The 22,137-nt window shown below is 41.2% G+C and overlaps 1 protein-coding gene across 4 annotated transcripts in view; it reads right to left on the bottom strand.

Moving 5' to 3' along the window:
* The window catches only part of F8 (coagulation factor VIII), a 158,942-nt gene that overhangs the window by 33,769 nt on the left and 103,036 nt on the right, over positions 1–22,137 (bottom strand). For 2 of the 4 annotated variants that reach the window (XM_004606583.3, XM_055120894.1), the window contains exons 15-22: positions 21,659–21,812; positions 19,727–19,939; positions 19,019–19,247; positions 18,656–18,838; positions 15,313–15,429; positions 14,324–14,395; positions 11,460–11,545; positions 4,185–4,340 (exon numbers count right to left, since the gene is read on the bottom strand). In XM_004606583.3, coding sequence (XP_004606640.3) covers positions 4,185–4,340; positions 11,460–11,545; positions 14,324–14,395; positions 15,313–15,429; positions 18,656–18,838; positions 19,019–19,247; positions 19,727–19,939; positions 21,659–21,812 — 1,210 coding nt within the window. Of the gene's footprint in view, positions 1–4,184; positions 4,341–11,459; positions 11,546–14,323; positions 14,396–15,312; positions 15,430–17,435; positions 17,494–18,655; positions 18,839–19,018; positions 19,248–19,726; positions 19,940–21,658; positions 21,813–22,137 lie in introns of those variants that run through there. The other 2 variants (XM_055120896.1, XM_055120895.1) reach the window with 2 other exon arrangements.

Raw genomic sequence — 22,137 nt, 5'->3', positions numbered from 1 at the left:
AGGTCTACTAACCCATTATGGCACCCAGAGACATAGAAATGCATCTAGACTGTAAACTGAGCTAAAACAACAGAGCTCCTATAATCTTCATTCTCAACAATGGAAAACAAACTATCAAATGATGCCTTTTCAGCAGGTTTGATTTGGGGGAAAATTCCAAAAAATAATAGTCAGTTCTCTGTTGAAATATTGAATGCATCCAAAGTATAAAGAGAATAAAGTGAAGATTTGGTCACTCGGGTGCCGGGGGGTGGGAGGGGGGAGGTGGGCATATTGGAGATTTTGGTGGGGGAACAGGGATGGGGGTTTGATCATTATATGACTGAGACTTAAACCTGAAAACTTTGTAACTTTTGTCACGCTGATTCAATAAAATAAAATTTTTAAAGAATAATAATAAATAAATTAAAAAATTTAAATGTTCTTCACAAACCCTCATCCCCCAAAACACTGGGTATAAAAATAAATTCTAATCAATAGAGAATAGGTGGAAAAGGACAGTGATAAAATCATACAACCTGTGCCGGAGAGATGGTACAATGGATGGGATGCTTACCTTGCACATGTTTGTTTGATTCCCAGCACCACACATGATTCCCTGAGCATCACCAGGAGTGATACCTGAGCCTAGAGCTGGAGAGTAAGCCCTGAGCATAGCCAGATGTGGCCCAAAACCAAACCAAAATATTCCAAACTTTACATGGGTAAGCAATAAAAAGGGAACTATTGTCAAGTGTGACAATAAAGATGAAAGTCAAAATTGTCATGCTGTGCAACAGAAGAGAAACTCAAAAGATTACATACTATGTATACACTTATTTATGCGAAATCCATGAACAGACAAACCTAATATATGGTGACAGAAACCAGGCCAGTGGTTACTTCATATACATAGGAGATAGCAACAAAAGAGCATGAGGAACTTTTTGATAATAGAAATATTCCATATATTGACTTAGATAGTGATAATATATTTAGTGCATACATTTGCCAAAATTTGTTAAACTTACTGACCTAAACTCTACTATATCTAAAAGGAAAAGATAGGGACTGGAGAGATAGTGCAGAGGGTAGGGGCATTTGCCTTGCATACATGCTGCCAACCTGGATTCACTCCCTGGGACCCCATAGAGTCCCCCTAGATTAATTTCTGAGTGCAGAATCAGAAGCAATCCCTTACTATTGCTACTATGGCTCCCCAAAATAAGATATTAAAATTAATAATAAAATAAAATAATTATTTTTAAAATAATCAAAATAAAATAATATAATTAACTGCTGTGTATTTGTGTTCTGAAGAAGAATCTGGAGACCAGGGTGTACCTACTGGGGCCACCTGAAAAAAACATTTCTCCATGATAATTTAAAACAACATTTAACTAATAATATTTGGATTCTTAAAGCCAGCTAGTTGTGCCTTATCAGTGGCTAAAGCCTAATACCTTTGGAGTGATGCATGAACTAATGTTCTCCAGTGTTCTCTTAGATGGGTCCTAGATTCAGACCTAATTTGTAAGTCGAATAGAGTTTTTCAGAAAGTATAATGGAATAGCAAAGAACAAGAGTAATAGTTGGTTCAGTCCCTGCTTTGAGTATGTGTATATATGTGTCTATTTGTATGTATATAAGTATTCATTAAAAATACAACAGAAATTAGTTTCTTTTAAAGAATTGCAGTGAGCAAATCCATTTAATTTTTTATGAGGAAAAGCAAAGCATTAATTTATTGTCACTATTTTTTGAAGTCATCTAAAATTTGTCCAAATTTGTCCAAAACATGTTTTAGAAAGTTCCCCATTTTTCTGGTTTCTTTCTGTATCCAGCTGTAAATAAATTTTAATAATTCAGTTCAAAAATAAGATGAAATGATTTACTTGATGAGTATATAAATTTATTATTATTAGTTCTGGGGATAGAAATCAGGATCTCCTATAAATAAAGCAAGTACTCTACTACTGAGCTACATCCCAGGCCCGAGAGAAATTTCAAATAAAGTGTTAGCAAATTGGATTAATCAAAGTCTTAGATAATTGCTAAACTATGATGAGAGTAGTTTTCTCAGGAATATACTATCCTGAGAGAGCCGCTTTGGGGAATATCTTTCCAAAATTTATTTAGTGATAGTACATGAAAGTGTGAAATCAGAGATGATAGAAGTATCCATTATGGAAATAAGCAAAGCAATATCTATTCCTCATCCCATCCCTATTTTCCTAGAATCATTAAACTTCTACTTTGGGGAACCAAGGAGATGTCTTAAAGACTAGAATGCATGCTCTGAATGTGGGAGCCCCGACTTTGATCCCCAGGCCCTCATGGTCATTCAAGCATCATCAGTGTGCTGGTTGCAGTTCCTAGAACTGTCAGGGGCCTCACAAACAAAAATAACTTGCTAAGTTATTTATTTTGTTGTCATACTACTGAATTTGACAATATGAAAGAAGCAATTTGATCAGATCGGAGGTACTGAAAAAGCGTTTGATAAAAACTCTTCAGTCATTCAAAATAAAGCAGAAGGAGTCTTTTTTTAAAAAGTGAAATGCGTAATTCATTCACATTAAGCCACAAAAAACAAGATAGATTATACACACACGTATATCTATTTCTGAGAGCCTGACAAACTACTGATAGTATCCCGCCTGCATGACAGAGCCTGGCAAGCTACCTGTGGTGTATTTGATATGCCATAAACAGTAACAACAAGTCTCACAATGGAGACATTACTAGTGCCTGCTTGAGCAAATCAATGAACAATGGGATGACAGTGCAGTGCTATATTAAATCTGTATATGCTTCAGTGAGTATGCATATTAATCACAAAATTATTTTGGGTGATCTCTATTTCTCATTTACCAGGTCCTGTTAGCATCGTTTCATAAATGTAAATGGACAAACATGATGCTCTATGGTATGTAAAAATGTTTGTAGTTCTCTGTGTCAATATTCAAAGAGCAAGGGAGTTGACATTGCCCTGAAATATGGTAAGTAAATATTCTTTTTCCTATATCCGTACTCATAATCTCTTGACTGAAAGTGAATTTAAACCTTATTCTGAAGAAAATAGGGAGACTGAATGGTTTAGGGAGGGGACTGATAAGATGATTATCCCCAATGATGTACAGCTTTTGTTTAAGAGACTAAAGCAGGCGTCCTGAAAGGATAGTAACAGACTTGGTCAACCCTAAGCTGTGCGGCCCTGGGCTAGGAGGAACATGGTGAAAGGGAAATGGAAAAGGTGTGAAAAGGATGAGAAGACTTGATTGGAATGGCGGATCAATGAATCAGGGGTGTGAGCAATGAAGAAAGAGTAGATGCTACTGCTGTCCTGAATCAGTTTGCTTAAGTATCTTGAGTCTACTTCCAGAGAATCCATCATTGTCCATGCTTCCATGAGATCCTTTTTCTGGACAACATAAATCTTTGCTTCCATTTAGAGCTCTCCCCTAAACTCAGATAGTTCATCTACTGTTGATTGTAGAAGGAAAATCAGTTCATTCAGCCTGATTTTCCTTCTATCACCCCAAACTAGAATGTCCACAATATATCCTAGTCTTTACCCACCCAGTCACATATTCATCATTTGAAAATCTCTTAATTTCTTTTTGTTTTGTTTTCTTTGGGGGCCATATCCAGCACTGTTCAGGGCTTATTCTGTGCTCTGCGCTCAGGGCTTCTGGCAGGGCTTGGAGACCATATGTGGTGGCAGGGATAGAACCTGGGTTGGCTGCATGTAAAGCAAGCACCTAACCTGTTGTACTATCACTCTGGCCCAAGATTATTTTTGGTGGGGTGGGGGTTCATTTCTTTTATCTCTAAGATCTTTGATGTTACTAACTGAATTTTTTTTGGTTTTGGGGTCACACTAGTTGGTGCTCAGGGTTGATTCTGGCTCTGCACTCAGGAGTTACTCTTGGTGGGGCTCAGGGGACGATATGGGATGTGGGGCCTTGAATCAGGGTTGGCCGTGTACAAGCCAAGCACCCTACCCACAGTAATATATCTCTGCCCCTCCCTATGCTACTACTTTTTGTTTTTGTCTTTGTAATCATTCTTATTACCCTAAAATTGAAAATTCATTTTTTGAATTAAGCTTATAGGAGGCAGGGGTATTTGTCCCATATGTGAAACCTGCCAAAACCTCTTTAAAGTATTCACTAATTCTCTTTAAAGGACTGATTACATACCATTAAGGTTCCAGTAGAATTTCCTCGATAACTCTGCCACTTATTCCCATCCAGACTATACATGATGATAAATTGTGAGACATAGAGGCTGGAGAACTTCTGACGGGCACCTTGAGTCATGATGCTGTGAATAATCATTGGTGCCAAGAGATCCACCTACCAATGAAAACAATTTATTATTATTATTATTATTGTTATTATTATTACGGGGGTGCTGGGGACCATGGTGCTCAGAGACTACTCCCTGGACGTTCTTAAGGGGAATATGCAGTGCTGGGAATGGAATCCAGGCCTCCCACTTACAAAGCACACAGTCCAGTCATTTGAGTCACTTACCTAGCCCACAACATGTTTGAAATATGTACAGCACTAGCTTGGCAAGATTCTACACTGGTGCAGATGTGTCCAGTATTACCTTTGATGTGCAGATAGAGCAGTCTCTGCTATTGAGATGCTGACATGGTTGAGGTTGAGGGATGATGAGACAATGAGAGGGAAGGGTAATAATGGAGTTCTCAGTCAATTTCTGGGCAAAGCATATCATTTCTGAATCATTGGGTCCTCATATTCCCTAGTCACATCCCTTTACCTGTATCCAAGAACCCTACTTAACCTAAAGATTTGTTCACACCTCATTCTCTTTCCTTGCCTCTTCCCAGATCAGTCCCCATCACAAATGCCACATTTAGTGAAGAATCTCCTATGTTTCTGCCTTACTTGGTATATAACTTCATTACAGTGAATGACTGTACCATTTTATAAAGTCCTCTTCACATCTCTGCCTTTCTTAATAGACCGAGATTATTAAGGCAGTGAACCTATGTGAGTCACCTACCATCTCTGTGCCTTAATGTCTTTATATGCAAAGTGAAGATAAAATGATACATCTTCCAAAGACTTATTGTAAGCGTGAAAGAGGCAATCATACATGTAAAAGGCTGAGTAGAGTCTGGCACATGATGATACTTCATAAATGTTAGTTTTTGGTTTGTTTTGGAAGCATGCTTGGCAGTACTCAGGACCTACTTCTGGATCTAAGGTTAGGGATCACACCTGGCAGGGACTGGTTGGACCATATATGGTCCCAAATGTTGGTTCGTATATTTTTTCTAGTACCTGCACCTAACATAACACAGATATATAGCAAATTTTGTCTTTTGAGATGAATGAGTGAATGATGCAGAGTGATAAGGTATTTTATATATATACTGGAATACTATGCACCTATAAGGAATGATGAAATTATGCTATTTGCTGCAACCTAGTTGGAAGTGGAAGATAATATGTTGCATGAAGTAAGCATGAAGAAAGACAAACACAAGATAATATAACTTATCTGTAGTATATTGAATAATTGGATGAGGAATAACCATTTCTTAACAAAAAGGGCATGGACCTTGAGCATTACCAAAACATTGCATCAGTTACTGTTCTAAAAAGGATGGCAAAATTAACTTCTTCCAGTTGCCTGCTACATTCACACTGGACTGCCTTGATCCTTATGCTTAATCTCCTTCAATTGACTATAAGTTCTAATTGTACATTCATTCACTCAAGTAATATATTTTAGTATTTATGTGCTAAGCACTATCCTAGATATTGGGAATAGAGTAGTAAGTTAACAAGAAATAAAAAGCACTGCCCTCATAGGACTTATCTTTGAGCAGGGGAAATAAACTCTATGTCATACATTTGTTTTGGGTTATTTGTAGCATCAAGTAAGTGCAGGAGAGAAAGAAAGCATTTCTAGTTGTGTACAGTTTACTGATCTGTTCAATAAATATGGTGGCAAAGGACTTCCAAAGCTACTTGACTGTTTTCCCAGATTAAATGGCATTTCCAATAAAAGACATTTCATTTTTTCCCATTTTGCCATCCTGGTATAAACAACTGAAAATACTAGGCACTAAGTTATGATTTTTGATGAAGTGACTTGTGGTATTTCTTCCTATATCATAGGAGAGGACTTATCCTACTCTGCCTTTGTTTTAGGGCCACACCCAGCTGTTCTCAGGACTTACTCCTGCCTTTATTTTCAGGGATCACTCCTAGAGATGCTTAATGACTGCATGTAGTGCTGGGGATTGAACTGGGGTCAAGCCTTGTGCCACGCAAATACTTTAAGCCCTATACTATTTGTCCAGCTCCTAAGAGGGCTTTCTGACTATCGACTATTGCACTCTCTACTACTTTCACCAGCTTGCCTTGTCTGCCTCAATTCTATAATAGTGGTAGTATAAGCAAACTGTCGATCATTGCTTTGTCTCCTCATTCCTCTTCCACATCATAATTTAAACATTAGAGCAACTGGGAAATACAAGATCCAATATTTATACCTATGTTTACAGCTAGTAATTGAGTATGACTGAAAGACATATCTCTCATCCAGGTTGGAAGCAAGGTGGTGATGAGTTACACAGTATACAATACGAACATACCAGCTTGGTGTACTGCAGCAAATAGCTTGGCTTTGGTCACCTGATGTATTGGAAACCAGCCCAGTGCCCTTATGACTTCCTGGAAGTGTCCCTCCCAGCTCTACTTCCATGCCTGATGGATCCCTGGAAACATGCATTTATTCTATTTTTCTGTATTTTAGTAGGACAGATGGCAAAAACAACCCTGAGAAGAAGGTTCTTTAACACAGATGTGTCAATAACACAATAATAGAGGTCTGTATCTGGTTCAGTTAACCAAGATAAAAAACTGAGAGTTAAGAGATGGTTATCAGTCTACAGAGGACAATCATTTAGTCTATGATAAGGATGATGAATCAGGGGTCCAGAATCCAGTGATCTGAATTTCAGTGCTAATTCAACTACCTACTATCTATGTGACTTGGGGCAAGTGAGGCAACTTCTCTGTGTGTCAATATCTGGATGTGAAATGAGGATTATAGTAACATCTGCCTAAGCCTGTGGGAAATATCTAATCACTTGGTTAGATTTTAGCACATAGTAAGGAAGCTGTCAACTTGTATATTTTGGTCATGACTTTGCCAGTGTATTCAAAGGCTTATTGATCAAAAAATTACATGAAACTGGAAAGACTAAGAAATAGTCTGGGAGATAAAAGCTGGCAGCCTGGGACAGTGAAGCAGATAATAAGCAAGAATTTCTTCTTGCTCAGGTTCTTTGGCAAAGCACAAAAAAGTCAATCCATTTACTAGCTTATCACATTGTTTCCAGTAAGGAACATGTACTTCCCTGAATAGAAATGAGAATGTTTGTACAGAAAAAGAGAATAGATATAGGGAAGCCAAATATATTAAAGAGTTCACTATCTAGGAATACATATGTGATTGAAAGTGATAACCACAGAAATACAAAGGGAGAACGTGTGGTTTGGCAACCATACAAGCAACAAAAAATATGTAGGGATAAGTGAATTAACAGTTCTAATGGAGTCTTAATTGCTGTTGTCTCAGGGAAGCAAAGATAAACAAATGGAAATGCATTGAATTATAAAGCTTTTGTACCTCAAAAGTAATGATAAACAGAATAAAAAGACTCTACAGACTGGGAAAAAAATATTTTCCCAAACCTCATCCTCATCTGAAAAAGTTAACACTTTTTAACACTTTTTTATATTAGATAGATAGATAGATAGATAGATAGATAGATAGATAGATAGATAGATAGATAGATAATCTCTTGCCCCCATGCCAGGCTGTCTTCACTGGGGCCCCTCGGAGGGAGGCAGGTTGTCTCCCTCCCCGCCCCAAGCAGAACCCTGGCAGCCAAAAACTTCCAGAACCCAACCACAACCATGCTCAAGGCCACTCTCTACATGCTCGGATGAGCCTCACACATGAGAGAACCAACAGAGGAACCCAGGTATGCCGGACCCGTGGCTGAGATCTCCAAGCCTGTTTGGATTGGGACTGGGCTTCCTCCACCCAGATTCCCCATTTTCCAGTAGCTTGGCAGTCACACCCACAAACTGCCCCCCAGTGCCATGTAATCTCATCAATGGCCAAGGTTCAGAGACTATAAAACAAAGCTCCGGGAAGAGAGCGACACAGAGCCTGTTGACCAAAAGCTTGCATTTGGTAGACTGGGAGCACCTGTAAGGGTGATTAGAGGCTGCCCTAAAAGCCTTCATCCCTCTCGGAGAACCCGGTAAACTACCAAGGGTATCCCACCCACATGGCAGAGCCTGGCAAGCTACCTGTGGTGTATTTGATATGCCAAAAACAGTAACAATAATGGGACTCATTTCCATGACCCTGAAAGAGCCCCAAAATGGCAGCGTTGGGAAGGATGAGTAAGGAAAAGCTGATATTTGGCCTCACATGCTGGGGGAAAAGGCAGCTCAGATAGAGAAGGGAACACAAACTAAAGTGTGGTGGAGGATCCACTTGGGATGGGAGAGGTGGGTTGAAAGCAGACTATAGATTGAACACGATAGCCACCCAGTAGCTCCCTTGCAAACCACAACAACCAAAAGGAGAGAGGGAACAAAAAGGAATGCCCTGTCACAGGGGCGGGGTTGGGGGGGGGTGGGAGAGGCCCTGGGGCCATCGGTGGAGGAGAATGGGCACTGGTAGAGGGATGAGTATTGTATACAAGCATGAAACTCTGTAACTGTATCCTCACAGTAACTCATTAATAAAATAGAGAGGCTTATAAAATATGTTCTTCATGTTCCTGGATCAAACAGATGCCACTGGGCTACACTAGCACGCGACAGGGATGAATCGAGACGTTACTGGCACCCGTTCAAGCAAATCGATGAGCAACAGAATGACAGATTATACAGGTGATAACTCTTGTAAACTTTAACAAAAAAAGCTAACCCCATCCAACAAATGGAGAGGCAAGCTGAACAGAAACTTCCTCAAGGGAGCAATATAGATGGTTGATAAGTATGTAAAAAGGAAATACAAATCAAAACAAGACTAAGATATCACCTCACAACAGTGAGACTACCACACACACATCGTAAAAAGCCAGAAATAACCAGTGATGTGGATGAGGAGGTATAAATGAACCCTCATCTACTGCTATGGGAGTGATGACTGGTTCAAGCAATTAGGAAAACAATATGGACATACTTCAAAAAATTAAGAATTAAGAATTAAGGCCAGAGGGATAGTACAGAGGGTAAGGTGCTTGCCTTGCATGTGCCCAGTCCATGTTCAACCCCCAGCACCACATACAGCCCCCCAAGCTCAACCAGGTGAGTTCCCTGAGCACAGAGCCAAGAGTAATCCCCGAGCATCACTGGGTGTGCCCTCAAAATAAAACAAAAACAAAAGCTAAGAATTCAGCTTCTAAATGACACAGAAATCCTATTTTGGGGTATCGATACCAAGTACCTAAAAGCTCAATTCAGAAAAGACACATGTGATTCTAATGTTCATTGCAGCACTGTTGAATGTTCATTGCAGCACTGTTGACAATAGCCATGATCTGGAAACAACCGAGTTCCCAAGTATAGATGAGTGTATAAAGAAATTGTGGTATATTACTCAGCTATAGGAAAAGACAAAATCGTGCAATTTGACATTATGTGGATGGAACTAGAGGATCTCATTCTGAGTAAAGTCAGTGAAAGGGAGAGGGAGAGCTACAGAATGGTCTCTCACGTGTGCGAAATAAAGAAGCAATAGCAAAGGATTAACAAGGGGCCAAAGACAGCTGAATCTGAGTTCTGTTCCGCAGAACTGAGCTTAGCATGGTGGGGAGAGAGGTTGGGGTGAGGGCAGTTGGAAGGATTTTGAGAGGAAGACTTTGAGACAATAGTGGAGGGGAGTGGACACTTTGGAGGAAAGTATGGTGTTGGAACGTTGCATGCATGAAACTCTATCATTCACAAAATTGCAAATTACAATGACTGAAATTTAAAATATTGGCCTTATCTACGAAATAAACAAAGATGTCCTAAAGAGGGCATAACACTTGGACTCTAGATGCCTTTTCCACTTGGTAACTGTAATAGACCATCTTCCGCTGGTTTGTTTATTAATTTAACCTCAGGAAAAATAGGAGTGATGGAGTTATATTTTCTTTTTTTTTATAATTTATTTATTTTTAATTAGAGAATCACCGTGAGGGTACAGTTACAGATTTATACACTTTTGTGCTTATACTTCCCTCATACAAAGTTCGGGAACCCATCCCTTCACCAGTGCCCATTCTCCACCACCCGTAAACCCAGCGTTCCTCCCACCCTCCCCAATCCCATTTCAAATGGAGGGGAAGTCCTCAGCCAGGTGAGACCAGGAGTACGGAAGGGGCATATCTAAAGAGATGCTCAGAGCAGGGGACACTGGTCAAATAGGTCAAATATGTGAACAGGAGACCCTCTCAGGCCAAGAGCACCATAGGGAGGAGGACAAAGCTAGGCTAGAAGCAAAGCTGGAAGAGAACAATTTCTCTTTTCCTGTTTGAGTTCCTACCCTCAGCTCTCACAGAGCATGGAAGGGACTGAGGAGTATCTGGATGTATACCCTCAAAGGGGTAACAATTCTGGCTGCTCACCTGCTGGCAGAATAATAACTGGATGTGATGGGAGGAATAAAGTATATTGAAAAGCAATTCCTCATTTCCTTTGTGATGTGGCTATGACATGTGTCGCTTGAACTTGTGGCTTAAATTATATTTGTGTTGGGCAACACCATTCTACTGTATAAGGGAAAATGAGCAAATCAGAACAACTAACTCAGGAAAACAAAACTGATTTATTAACATCATGTCACTGTTGGAGTTAATGGCTGCAATCTACTTTGTCAGATAGAACTAACTTCAATAGGCATTTTTTCCCCAAAGCCATGAAGAATTTGTGAAGGAGACACTTGGTTTCAGGAAATAAAAATGCTCTGATTTGTCTGTTTGTGAGATGAGGGGGCAGTTTCAGTCATTTGCTTTCCCTAGAAGAGTTCGTCCAGCCTAGACAGTGGGAGCATCTAGTAATAGAATACACAGTGTGGGAAGTGGTTGGTTCAGTTAGAAAAAGTATTGAGAAGTTCTAATCCCAGTAGAAAGACTGGAATCACAGAAAAAGAGTGAATCAGTTCTTTGGTACTGATTCTATTCCCAAATCTTTCATTTTGATGCAAATAAAATATCAGCTTGATGCCAATAAATCAGAGAGTTTATAGGAGGAGGGACCAGAGAGATGTGCCTGCTTTTCATGCAGGAGGCTTGGCTTCAGTCCCTGTCACCATAGAGTCCCTAAGCACCCCTGAATGTGGCCTCAGACCAAATAATAATAATAAAATAAAACTTACAAGAGGAAACGTGATGGATTGAATGTAGGACATGTTCTCACCTTGATCCAGGAGAAGGGATCCTTGGTGCTCCAGGCATTGACTGATCCGGAATAATGAAGTCTGGCCAGTTTGGGGGCCCACTCTCCTTTGCCCAAGAAAGAAAATAGAGATAAGATTCAGCTGAGTTGGCCCTGAACACTTGGGAATAAAGACATCCTCTGGAGAAAAGCTAATCCTAGCTGTGAGGAAGAGAAAAGCAGATGGCACAGTGGTATCCATGACAACTGAAGGGTTTTGCTGGTCCTCCTTCATTTTATTTTCTAAATTTAATGAATTGGTTGATTGTTAGCACCTCTAATGAGCTGATACTGAAATGTGTGCCTAGCACTATCAAGTCATATTTTATTTTTATATTATACAATGTGATAATTGTAGGAAAGTTGAAATATGAATGATATATGCAAGTAAAATAAGAAAAAGAAACAAAAATCTTAATCCTTATATTAATTGTTTTATTACATAACTGTCTTAGTATTTCTAACTCTCAAGTCTCTTTTTCAATAGAAACACAAACAAAATTTCTCTCAAAAACAGGGATTGGCATACTTTTTTTTCAGAGCCTAATAGAAAATAACTGAAACCTTATAGATTACATGGTCTCTGTTGCAGCTACTTCACTCTTATTGGAGGCTGAGAACAGCCATAAATAACTACAAAGTTGTGTGTATATATATATATGCATATATAATATTTAATATGTTTGGAGGCCACACCCAGCAGTGTTCAGGCATTACTCCTGGCTCTATACTCAGAAATAAGTCCTGGTGGACTTGGAGGACCATATGAGGTGCTAGGAATTAAACTCAGTTTTGAGCAAGGCAAGTACCCTACCCACTGTACTATCTTTCTGGCCCTGGTGATTGTAAATTGTTATTTAATACAATACTTCACAAAACATTCCTCTTCCCCTTCCAATTATCTTAAAACAGAGAAACATGACCAGAATGATGGTACAGCAGGTAGGGTGCTTGCCTTGCATATAACCAACATAGGTTTGATGCTCGAAAACCCCATATGATCCCCCAAACCATATCACAAGTGATTCCTAAGCGCAGAGTCAGGAGTAAGTTCTGAGTACTGCCAGGTGTGGCCCAAAAGCACACACATAAAGAAACAAATGAGGGCCAAGGAGAGAGCTCAAAGGGTTAGAGTACATACTTTGCATGTGGTAGCCCTGGGTACAATTCCTCACACCACACAGTCCCTGGAGTAGTGCTGGGAGTGATCTCTAAGTATGGAGCTATGAGTAGTCCCAGAATACTGCCAGGTATGGTTCAAAAACCAGAAAAAAAACAGTTCATAGCCTAAAAGCCTTAAAGAAACAGAGGTGTGGACTGGTCCTGCCACTTGGAGGTTGCCAACCCTTGCTCCCAAACAGTGTTTAAAAATCCGAGTAGAGGGACCCTCTGTTCCTAAAGACTGTGATTCCAGAGGCCTTCTAATGCAGTTTGGCATCCAGAGCAGCTTCTTACAGCAATGCACTGGGACTGTGAGCTGGGCTACAACTCCGCACTGCCCGGGGATGGATCTTTCCTCTCCACCCTGTTTTTCTGCACGGAAAATGGTGGTGGCAGCAATATCTACGTGGTAAGAGCCACCTTATAAGACTCCTAACCCAGAGGTATACGGTTTTTACACTTTGGGCAATCATGGGAAGTGGGTGTTACCGGCACGCCCTCGGCCCAGATAAATCCGGAGCTGCTGAGAGTGAAACAGACCCTCTGCTCCTAAAGACTTTGATTCCAGACGCCTTCTAACCCATTTTGGCATCCAGAGCAGCTTCTTACAGCAATGAACTGGGACTGTGAGCTGCGCTATGCAATTTCTGGCAGAATTTTCCCTGGACTTTATACAGAAATCCAAAACCATGCGGCCGCGGCATCTCTTAATTGTCAGCAATGTGAAATGGTTCCTTTTTAGCAGGTCTGACTTTGGGGGGAAACTCCAAACAATAACAGTGAGTCTTTTGTTGAAATATTGAAGGTAATCAAAGTAGCAGCCATTTCTCTAGACTGTGAACTAAGCAATAGCCCCATGCCGGCCGACAAGAGGAAATATCCCTCTTTCCTGGTTGTTTCCCATTTTCGGGGAGAAACGCAGCATGGCGTCCACCATACTATGAGGCACGGGAAGGGGGATGAGGGAAAAAAAAGGAAAAGGAAAAAGAAAAAAAAGAGTTACGTACTTGGAGCAGTGGGGCTACATATCTCTTCATTCTAAGCAATGGAAAACTAATTATCAAATACTTCCTTGGTAGTAGGGCTGTGTTTCTTGGGGGGAAACTCCAACAACAATAGTGAGTTTTGTGTTGAAATATGGAATGTAATCAAGGTAAAGAGAAAATGAAGTGAAATTCATCAGTTATGCAGTTGGGGGTGAGAGGGCAGGGGCGGGAGGTATACTGGGGTTTTTGGTGGTGGAATATGGGCACTGGTGAAGGGATGGGTGTTTGAATAGTGTATAACTGAGACATAAGCCTGAGAACTTTGTAACTTTCCACATGGTGATTCAATTAAAATTTTTTTTAAAAAATAAAAATAAATAAAAATCCGAGTAGATTCTACTCAAGTTCTTTTACCATGGTTCACCTCAAAATATAGCTTTTTGCTATAGGCAAGAGTGGGCTCAAAGGCATAGTATTGAAGGCAGGAAGGTCTTTTAAGGTGGAAGTGGCATTGTCCAGATGAAAAGTGATAGTGACCTGAATTAAGATGCTACAATGTGAAAAGGAAACAAGGAAATAGATTGAGATGCATCAATAAAGCAGATTTAATGGAGGTATAGAAAGAGATTGGTTATATGAATCTTTGCAACAGAAAAAAATAAGAATCCACCTAGTTCTGGGAGAAAAAAATATACTTACCATATTGTCCTGAAGCTGTAATCTGGAAATCTTTAATGCGCCCAGAAGTGAATCCCAAGGGAGCCTGACACTCTGAAATCAAAAGTGGGGACACCAAAGTTGGAAGTATAGAAGAGTCAGTTGTACGAATACAGGCCGTTGTAAAGGAGATCCCTCACCCTATCCCATGCATTCTGTCTTCTGTGCCAAGAACTTTACTAGATCCAACCTGTGGATGCTGGAACTGCTTACATTTTACAGTGGCAAAAAGTCAGGTCCATAGCCATATAGAGCAGTCGTATTCTTACTTATTTAAGGTTAGATGCTAAAACTTATGCTAGCAACATTTCTGAGTTATCTATCGTACTTGAATAGAAACTGTTTCACAGACTGGGGCCGGAGCGATAGCACAGCGAGTAGGGCGTTCGCCTTGCACGCGACTGACCTGGTTTCGATTTTTCTGCCCCTCTCGGAGAGCCCAGCAAGCTACTTAGAGTATCTCGCCCGCTCGGCAGAGCCTGGCAAGCTACCTGTGGCATATTCGATATGCCAAAAACAGTAACAAGTCTCACAATGGAGATGTTACTGGTGCCCACTCGAGCAAATTGATGAGCAATGGGATAACAGTGACAGTGACATACTAGAAGAAGAACTTGCCTTGCATGCAGCCCATCCAGAGCGAATAGTAAGTCCTGAGTACTGCTGGGTACTGGTGGCCCAAAAGAACAAAAAATAATTTCAAAATTTATTATTGGAGACCCTGGAGTTTCATATAGTGGTGAAAACTAAGAGCTATTTTTATAGCAACAGTTTGTTCAATTATTTAGAGATTCACATTCAATATGCTCTAAGCTTCAAGCCCATCTGTCCTCTGAGGACTCAGATGACTCTTACCAACAAAATTCATTTCAAATCTGCATTTCCTGAAAAGATAATCTTTCTGGGAAGGAGAAAAGGTGAATTGAAGTTGCCTGGGTCAGCAAGATGCTTCTATCCACGGTGCTCCTCACCTTTGCTGTATACCAGGAAAAGGGTGCTCATCCCAGCTTGAAGGTGCTCCCCAATAAGGCATTCTATCCGCCAAATTCCAACTTTGGAAGGTAGCATTTCCACAGTTTCAAAGATGCCTTTTTGAAAAAGAAAGGAAAACAAATGACTGCCTATTGGAGTTCTTCCTGGAACAGCACAGCTCCCTGACCATGGAGGCTGCTGGGCTTGTATGGGAAAAGCCTCTGAGGCCCAGCCTTGATGGGGGCAAGCTGTGGCCAGGGGATCTGGCATTCCCTGTGATTAGCATGTCTTGATGGCCTTGAAATTGCCTGTGACCAGAGGCTTGAGTTAGGGAGAGTCGACTCCTGTAGTGTCTGTAAAACTTATTGTCCCATCTCTGCATTAGCTTGTAGAAATCTTGACACCGGCAGAATGTCCTGACCTCGCGCCAAGCTGTCTTCACTAGGGCATCTCGAAGGGGGTGAGGGGGGTGGGTTCAGTTTCCCTCCCTGCCCCAAGCAGAACCCCGGCAGCCAAAAACCTCCAGAACCCAAGTGCCGCCATGCTCAAGGACACTCCACATGCTTGGAGGAGCCTTACCCAAAAGGGAACAAACAGAAAAACCCAGGTAAGTGGGAACCCGTGACTGAGATCTCCAAGCCTGCTCAGATTGGGACTGGGCCTCCTCCCCTCTAGCTCCCCAGTTTTCCAGTAGCTTGGCAGTCATACCCACAAACTGCCCCCCCACCCATGCCACATAATGTCATCAATGCCCAAGATTCAGAGACTATAAACTAAAGCTCCTGGAAGAAAGCGCTGCAGAATTTCCCGGAGCTTATATTCTCTTATCTACAGGCTTAAATAGCTCCAGAATGAACTACAACAACCTTCACACACTCTCCTCTTATTGTGGTGGTAAGGTAGGTGCCCAGTGGTCGAATTGGTGTTTGAATATTATCTGTAATGAACTATTGTGAACTACTTTTACAAAAATAAAATACATATTAAAAAAAGAAATCCTGACATCTCATGACATTCCATCCCATCCAACTCAAATAAACATAGAACTCACCTTCCTTTTCCCATCTCATTATCTGCATGTAATGCATTCCTATCTACCCCTATATAACCATTGTTCTTTCCTAATAAACTTCTTCATATACACATATACATCATAAACACAAGTCTATGACCCATGTGGTTGGCTTTCTTTGAACCATGCTGCACGCATGAGCCTTGAGCATCTGTTGTCCCTGACTAGAGGAATTGTCCTCCTCCTGAGGTCCATGTAGTTGCAGGAAATTATAATTTCCTTTCACTAAAAATTAAGCCTGTAACTGAAGAAATACTAATAGGTTAAGGCTCTTGACGGGGGGCTGGAGTGATAGCACAGCGGGTAGGGCGTTTGCCTTGCACGCGGCCGACCCGGGTTCGATTCCCAGCATCCCATATGGTCCCCTGAGCACCGCCAGGGGTAATTCCTGAGTGCAGAGCCAGGAGTGACCCTTGTGCATCGCCAGGTGTGACCCAAAAAGCAAAAAAAAAAAAAAGGCTCTTGACGTGCATGCCAGGGACTCAGGTTCAATTCCTGGCACTACATGGTATCTGTGTCCAGAGCACTGCCAATGGTGATCTGGAGCACAGATCCAGAAGTAGCCTCATAGCAGTACTGTGTGTGGCACAGCCTCCATACCCCAAATGAGCATGAGCTACATTGATTTCTGCAGAATACCAAGGGAGATATACCAAACTCATTCTTTTTTTGCTATACTCAACTGTGCTCAGGATTTACTGCTGACTCTGGGCTTAAGGTTCGCTCCTGGAGAGTTTAGGGGACCATAGGTTGTGCCAAGAATCAAACTCAAGAAGGCCACATGCAAGACAGGCACCTTACCCACTGTACTATCTTTCGAGCCCCAATCAAAGTAATTTCTCCCAGACTTGGAACCCACAGGTCCAATGAGTTTCCTAAACATAAATGACCCCCAAAGTTGGAGGCATTAGATATTAAGTCTGACAGTCACCTCCTTCCCCACAAGAAATGGGACATGCAGGGTGGACATTTGGGGCTAAAATGGAATCTCTTGTATTGGGATTGACCTTCCATTGCATCTCTGGGCTTTTAGAGTCAAAGACGCATTACCTTTCAATCAGATGAGGGTCCCATAAGAGAGAGGTCAGAGGCCTTCGTGATAGAGGAGCTGCAGATGAACACAATGGGGGTAGGGAGGGCTGAGGACTGTTACAAGTAAACAGCAGAAGGAAAGCAGAACTTACCAGGTAAAAAAAATCATTAGAAAGTGTCTCAAAATGGATTATTGGAAGAGCCCACTGAAATAGTCCCCAAGAAATGCTCTGGGCCAAGGCTAAACTTGCCTGGCCCTCTAGCTACAGCTGCACTAGGAGGCCACGGGTGATGGTCAGCCCCCTGGCCTGCCTCAGTGCCTAGTTCCCCTTTTCCTGCTCAGAGATGGAAGTTTCATTAAGTTCATAGGTCATTTCTGACATTTTACATTTGTGATGGAAAGTGACTATAAGCCAGTTTATGATCTAAGAGTGAGCAGAACAGTCCATGGCTTATCCAAATTTATTTCCAGAAATAGGAGAAATTTACTCTCATAGTTATACATGTTTTAAAGGGTAAGAAGACTTTAAGTGGTAATTTTATTAATAGTATAAGTCATGCTTAATGTACAGACTGGTGGAAAACATATACAAACCATTCTTGGACAACTAACTACTCATGCCAGATGGGAGCTGAGATGGGAGAATGCCCATTCATCATCTATTGATTTGGTTCTATTTCCTTTACAGCACATTACCTGGATATGAAAAGATACTATTCATATACTAATTTATTTCTTAGCTCTCTGTCGGGTGAGGAAAGCAATCTGAGGGGCAATAAAGACAATACTAAGGTTAAGGCACCCACATTACATGCAGCCAACTCCAATTTGATCTCGCCACCATATGCAACTTCCACCCCCAGCATCACTAAACAAAGTCCTGGAGGGCTCTGGTCACCACCAGGTAGCAAGTAGGCTAATACAGGCAACACAGAACCTGAGCGACCTTGCATCCATTTGGCTCTGATACTGAACCACCTGCCTGGTTGGCTGAGAATCACAAGGAGTGGTCCCCAGATCTCCTGAGAACTACTTGAAAGACCTCCTTAAATAAAGAGAAAGAAATAAAATAGAGACAGAGAAAGAAGAAAGAAAGGAGAGAAGGAAAGAAACAGGGAAGGAAAGTGAACCTGAGAACAGAAAGTTGGATTTGTTCCCCGATTATATCTCAGTGTCTGGGACAATTAAAGAAATCAGCCAAGTTTGGAAGTGCAAGGAGCATGGCCTGTGCTCATACCTGGGTAGAGATTATACACTGCCATTTTGTACTCCTCCGTCTTCCGCACAGTGAACACATGTCCACTGAAGTGAATAGAATGTGTGTTCTCATTGCTGCCCATGCTCAGCAGGTACCACCGGATCCTTTGACCCTGAGCCATGACTAAGCCAGGGAGTGAATCCATCACATAGCCATTGATTGCTGTGGAAAAACAGAGAAGGCTGTCAACATCTGTTTGCAGGTGTCTTTCCCTCCACTTCATTTCAACTGCTACTTCTTGTGTGACTGGAACTTCTGCACCTGCTCCAGAGCATTGTGCCCAGCCAAAGCCTCAGGGCTCCTCTGCTGCTGAGTACTACTTGGGTATTGGGTAGAGATTACCATGAAAGCGATAGTTCTCTCTGAAATGTGGGTCTTCCATCTGGATATTGCATGGTGCCCTGCAGTTCCTTTCCATGTTCTCAGTGAAGTACCAGCTCTTGGTCTCATCGAAAATGGTAAACAACAGAGCAAATTCCTGCACAGTCTCTTGTCTCCCACGACCAGGGCTCAGAGTGTTTGCACGGCAGATCAGAAGGGGTCCAATCAAACCCGAGTGCACGTCTTTCTCCTGAGAGGGAAGCCATGGTTTCTGTAAGAAGCAGCCCTTTCCCTCAGGCCCATAGTGCTCCCCTTCATGCTTCTCATTCCCATTCAGCTCATACCTCATCTTCCCACAGGCAATTGAGCCTCATCTGTCTGCAGATCCCAGGAATGATAGTTCCAAATCATAGAGCTAACTCAAAGCTCAGAGCACCTCCCTTATTCAGAGCTTCCCATTGCACTTAGGATAAATACTGAAAAACTTAGTAAAGCAGGAAATAAAGAGTATTTTCCTGTTTTGGGACCAAACCTGGTGATACAGGGATTACTCCTGGCTCTGCATTCAGGAATTATTCCTGAAAGTGCTCAGGGGACTAGATGTGATGCTGGGGATTGAACCCAGGTCTGCTGGATACAAGGCAAATGCCCTCCCCACTGCTTTATCTCTCTAGCCGAGAGCATTTATTTTAAACCAGAAAGTGAGCAGCACAGGGGAGACCTGCTTACCAGATCAACATCTGAAAAATAGGGCCAGGCTTTGCAGTCAAACTCATCTTTAGTGGGTGCCATATGATGTTGCACTTTCCAAAAGTAAGTTTTGGTCTCATTGGGCTTGACAAACTTTTTCCTAGGTTCAGCTCCTTGCTGCTGATCTTCCTCATAAGAAATGAGACTAGAATAGAAGGAGTAGGGACGAGAAGCCTGGTTTTTGAAAGTTACCTGTAAGCACAAAACACAACAGGAGTACCATAATTTAAGAACCTAAATAGTCATTAGCAGAGGGTTTACATTCCTAAAAGTTATGCTTATTTGGGAATCGCATGCAAGTTTTCAAGACCCACAGGCAGTGTTACAGAAGATGTATATTGTTAGGACACACACCTAAATGGTGTCTAAAATGAAAGCTCTGAGGATCTTTACTGTTCATTTATTTTTATTTTGGGGCCACAGTGATCTGTGCTAAAGACATAATCCTGGCTCTGTGCTCACTTATCACTCCTGAAGTGCTTGGAGGAACAGCTATAGAGTGCCCAGGTCGAACCTGGTGGGCCGCGTGCAAAGAAAGTGCCCTACCTGCTGTAATATTGCTCCAGCCCTAACTGTTAGGACAGTTTTGAACTCTAAATCATTAAGGCATAGATTCAAAGCTTCAAAGGAAAAGATTTGTGAACACTTCACAGCAAGTCCAAAACAAAATGGAAAATATTACCGCATGTTTTTTGTTGTTGTTTTGTTTTGTTTTGGAGCCACACCTGAAGGTGTTCAGGGCTTACTCCTACACTCATAAATCACTTCTGATGGTGCTCAGGGGACCATATGTGGTGCCAGGGATTGAACCCAGGTTGGCCTTGTGCAAGGCTAACACCCTTCCCACTGTACAATTACTCCAGCCCCTACCATAGGGGTTTTATTCTAATTTTATTTATTTAGGGTATTGGGTCACACCCAGAGATGCTTAGAGTTTACTCCTGGTATATGGGGGGACCATATGGATATTGGGGATTAAACCTGGCTTGGCCACATGCAAGACAATTACCCTACCTATTGTAGTATCACTCTAGTCTCCCACAAGGAGACTACAATTGCAAAAGTAAAAACTAAGTTTCTTCAAGAAGCATTTGTGCATGAATGTTTATGATTTTTATAAAACACTTTTTCAGATTTTAAAAATTAATGTTTCATAGTACATAGGAAAAGCAAAGTAGATTTCAAAGCAGAAAACATTCACATGCAACCCTTTAATTTTAGTTCTATTCTATATCCTCAGTCTAAGCAATCTACTAGACAATGACTTTTTGGGTTTCATTTTGGGACCACAGCCAGAAGTGCTCAGGAACTGTATCTGGCTCGATGCTTAGGGTCACTAATGACAGTGCCCGGTGGACCAAGTGGTACTGGGGATGGAACCCAGGCCTTTCGCATGCAAAGCCTTGCTCCAGTTCTTCAAGCTATCTTTCCAGCAAGACAATGACAATAACTGGAAAAAATAAAACCACTTTGATCTTTGGCTCATACAATGCACCAAAATAAATTATAGTCTAACTTAATTATGGATTGATTAAATGGTTAAATGTTGGTCCTTCTCTGCAGAACAGCAGTAGAGCACATGCTACGCTTTTATGAAGCCCTGGATTCCATGTCCAGAAAATACTCATATACATACATAAAGATTACATTAAAAGAATTAAATTTATATAGTTAAACCATGGAATTGAAGAAAATATAAACAATATGCCAAAAATCTCTGTATATAAAAGAAAGATTTTTGCAAACATAAAATGCATACACCAAAAGGAAGATAGGATGTTACTTTTTCAACTTCTTTATTTTCTATACTTTAAATACTCTTGAAGGTGAGAATATCTTACTTTTATAATTAGAAACAAAAACTAAATGACAAGTTCATTTGTGATTCTGATTCCATTATCTTCAACTCACCATGATATTGTCTTCAACTTCTGCTCGTATGTAGGGCCCCAAGAGTCCCAAGTGTTCGTTTAGTTCTCCACGGTACAAGGGCTGAGTAAAGGAGCCATCAGTGAATTCCTGGAAAACCACCTTTTTGAACTGGGGGGCGCCTCCACTCTCAACTCTGGAGAAAAAACAGAGAGAAAGCCCTCCCTGTGTTGAGACCCACATAGAACTGAGGATGAAATTGCAGTTTAATGGGATAGGGGCTGGGAAAAAAGAGGAATTAAAGGTAAAGTCTTGGTTCCCATTTATGCACTGACTTGGTCCTACAGTGTAATTTCCACAGATTTGTACCTTGGGCATGTATGAAAAATAAAATATGCAATGCATAGTTTTATAAATTTCCATACATAATCCCTCTATCTTTAAAATAAATGACTAATTCTGTGCCCTAAATTAAGAATCCTGGAAACAGTAAGCAAGTACCATAAACCAAACAAATGATT

The sequence above is a fragment of the Sorex araneus genome, chromosome X, assembly GCF_027595985.1.
Source record: "Sorex araneus isolate mSorAra2 chromosome X, mSorAra2.pri, whole genome shotgun sequence".
In the NCBI taxonomy this organism is placed as follows: Eukaryota; Metazoa; Chordata; class Mammalia; order Eulipotyphla; family Soricidae; genus Sorex; species Sorex araneus.
The sequence above is the reverse complement of the archived record's forward strand: the minus strand, read 5'-3'. Positions and strand labels throughout refer to the sequence as shown.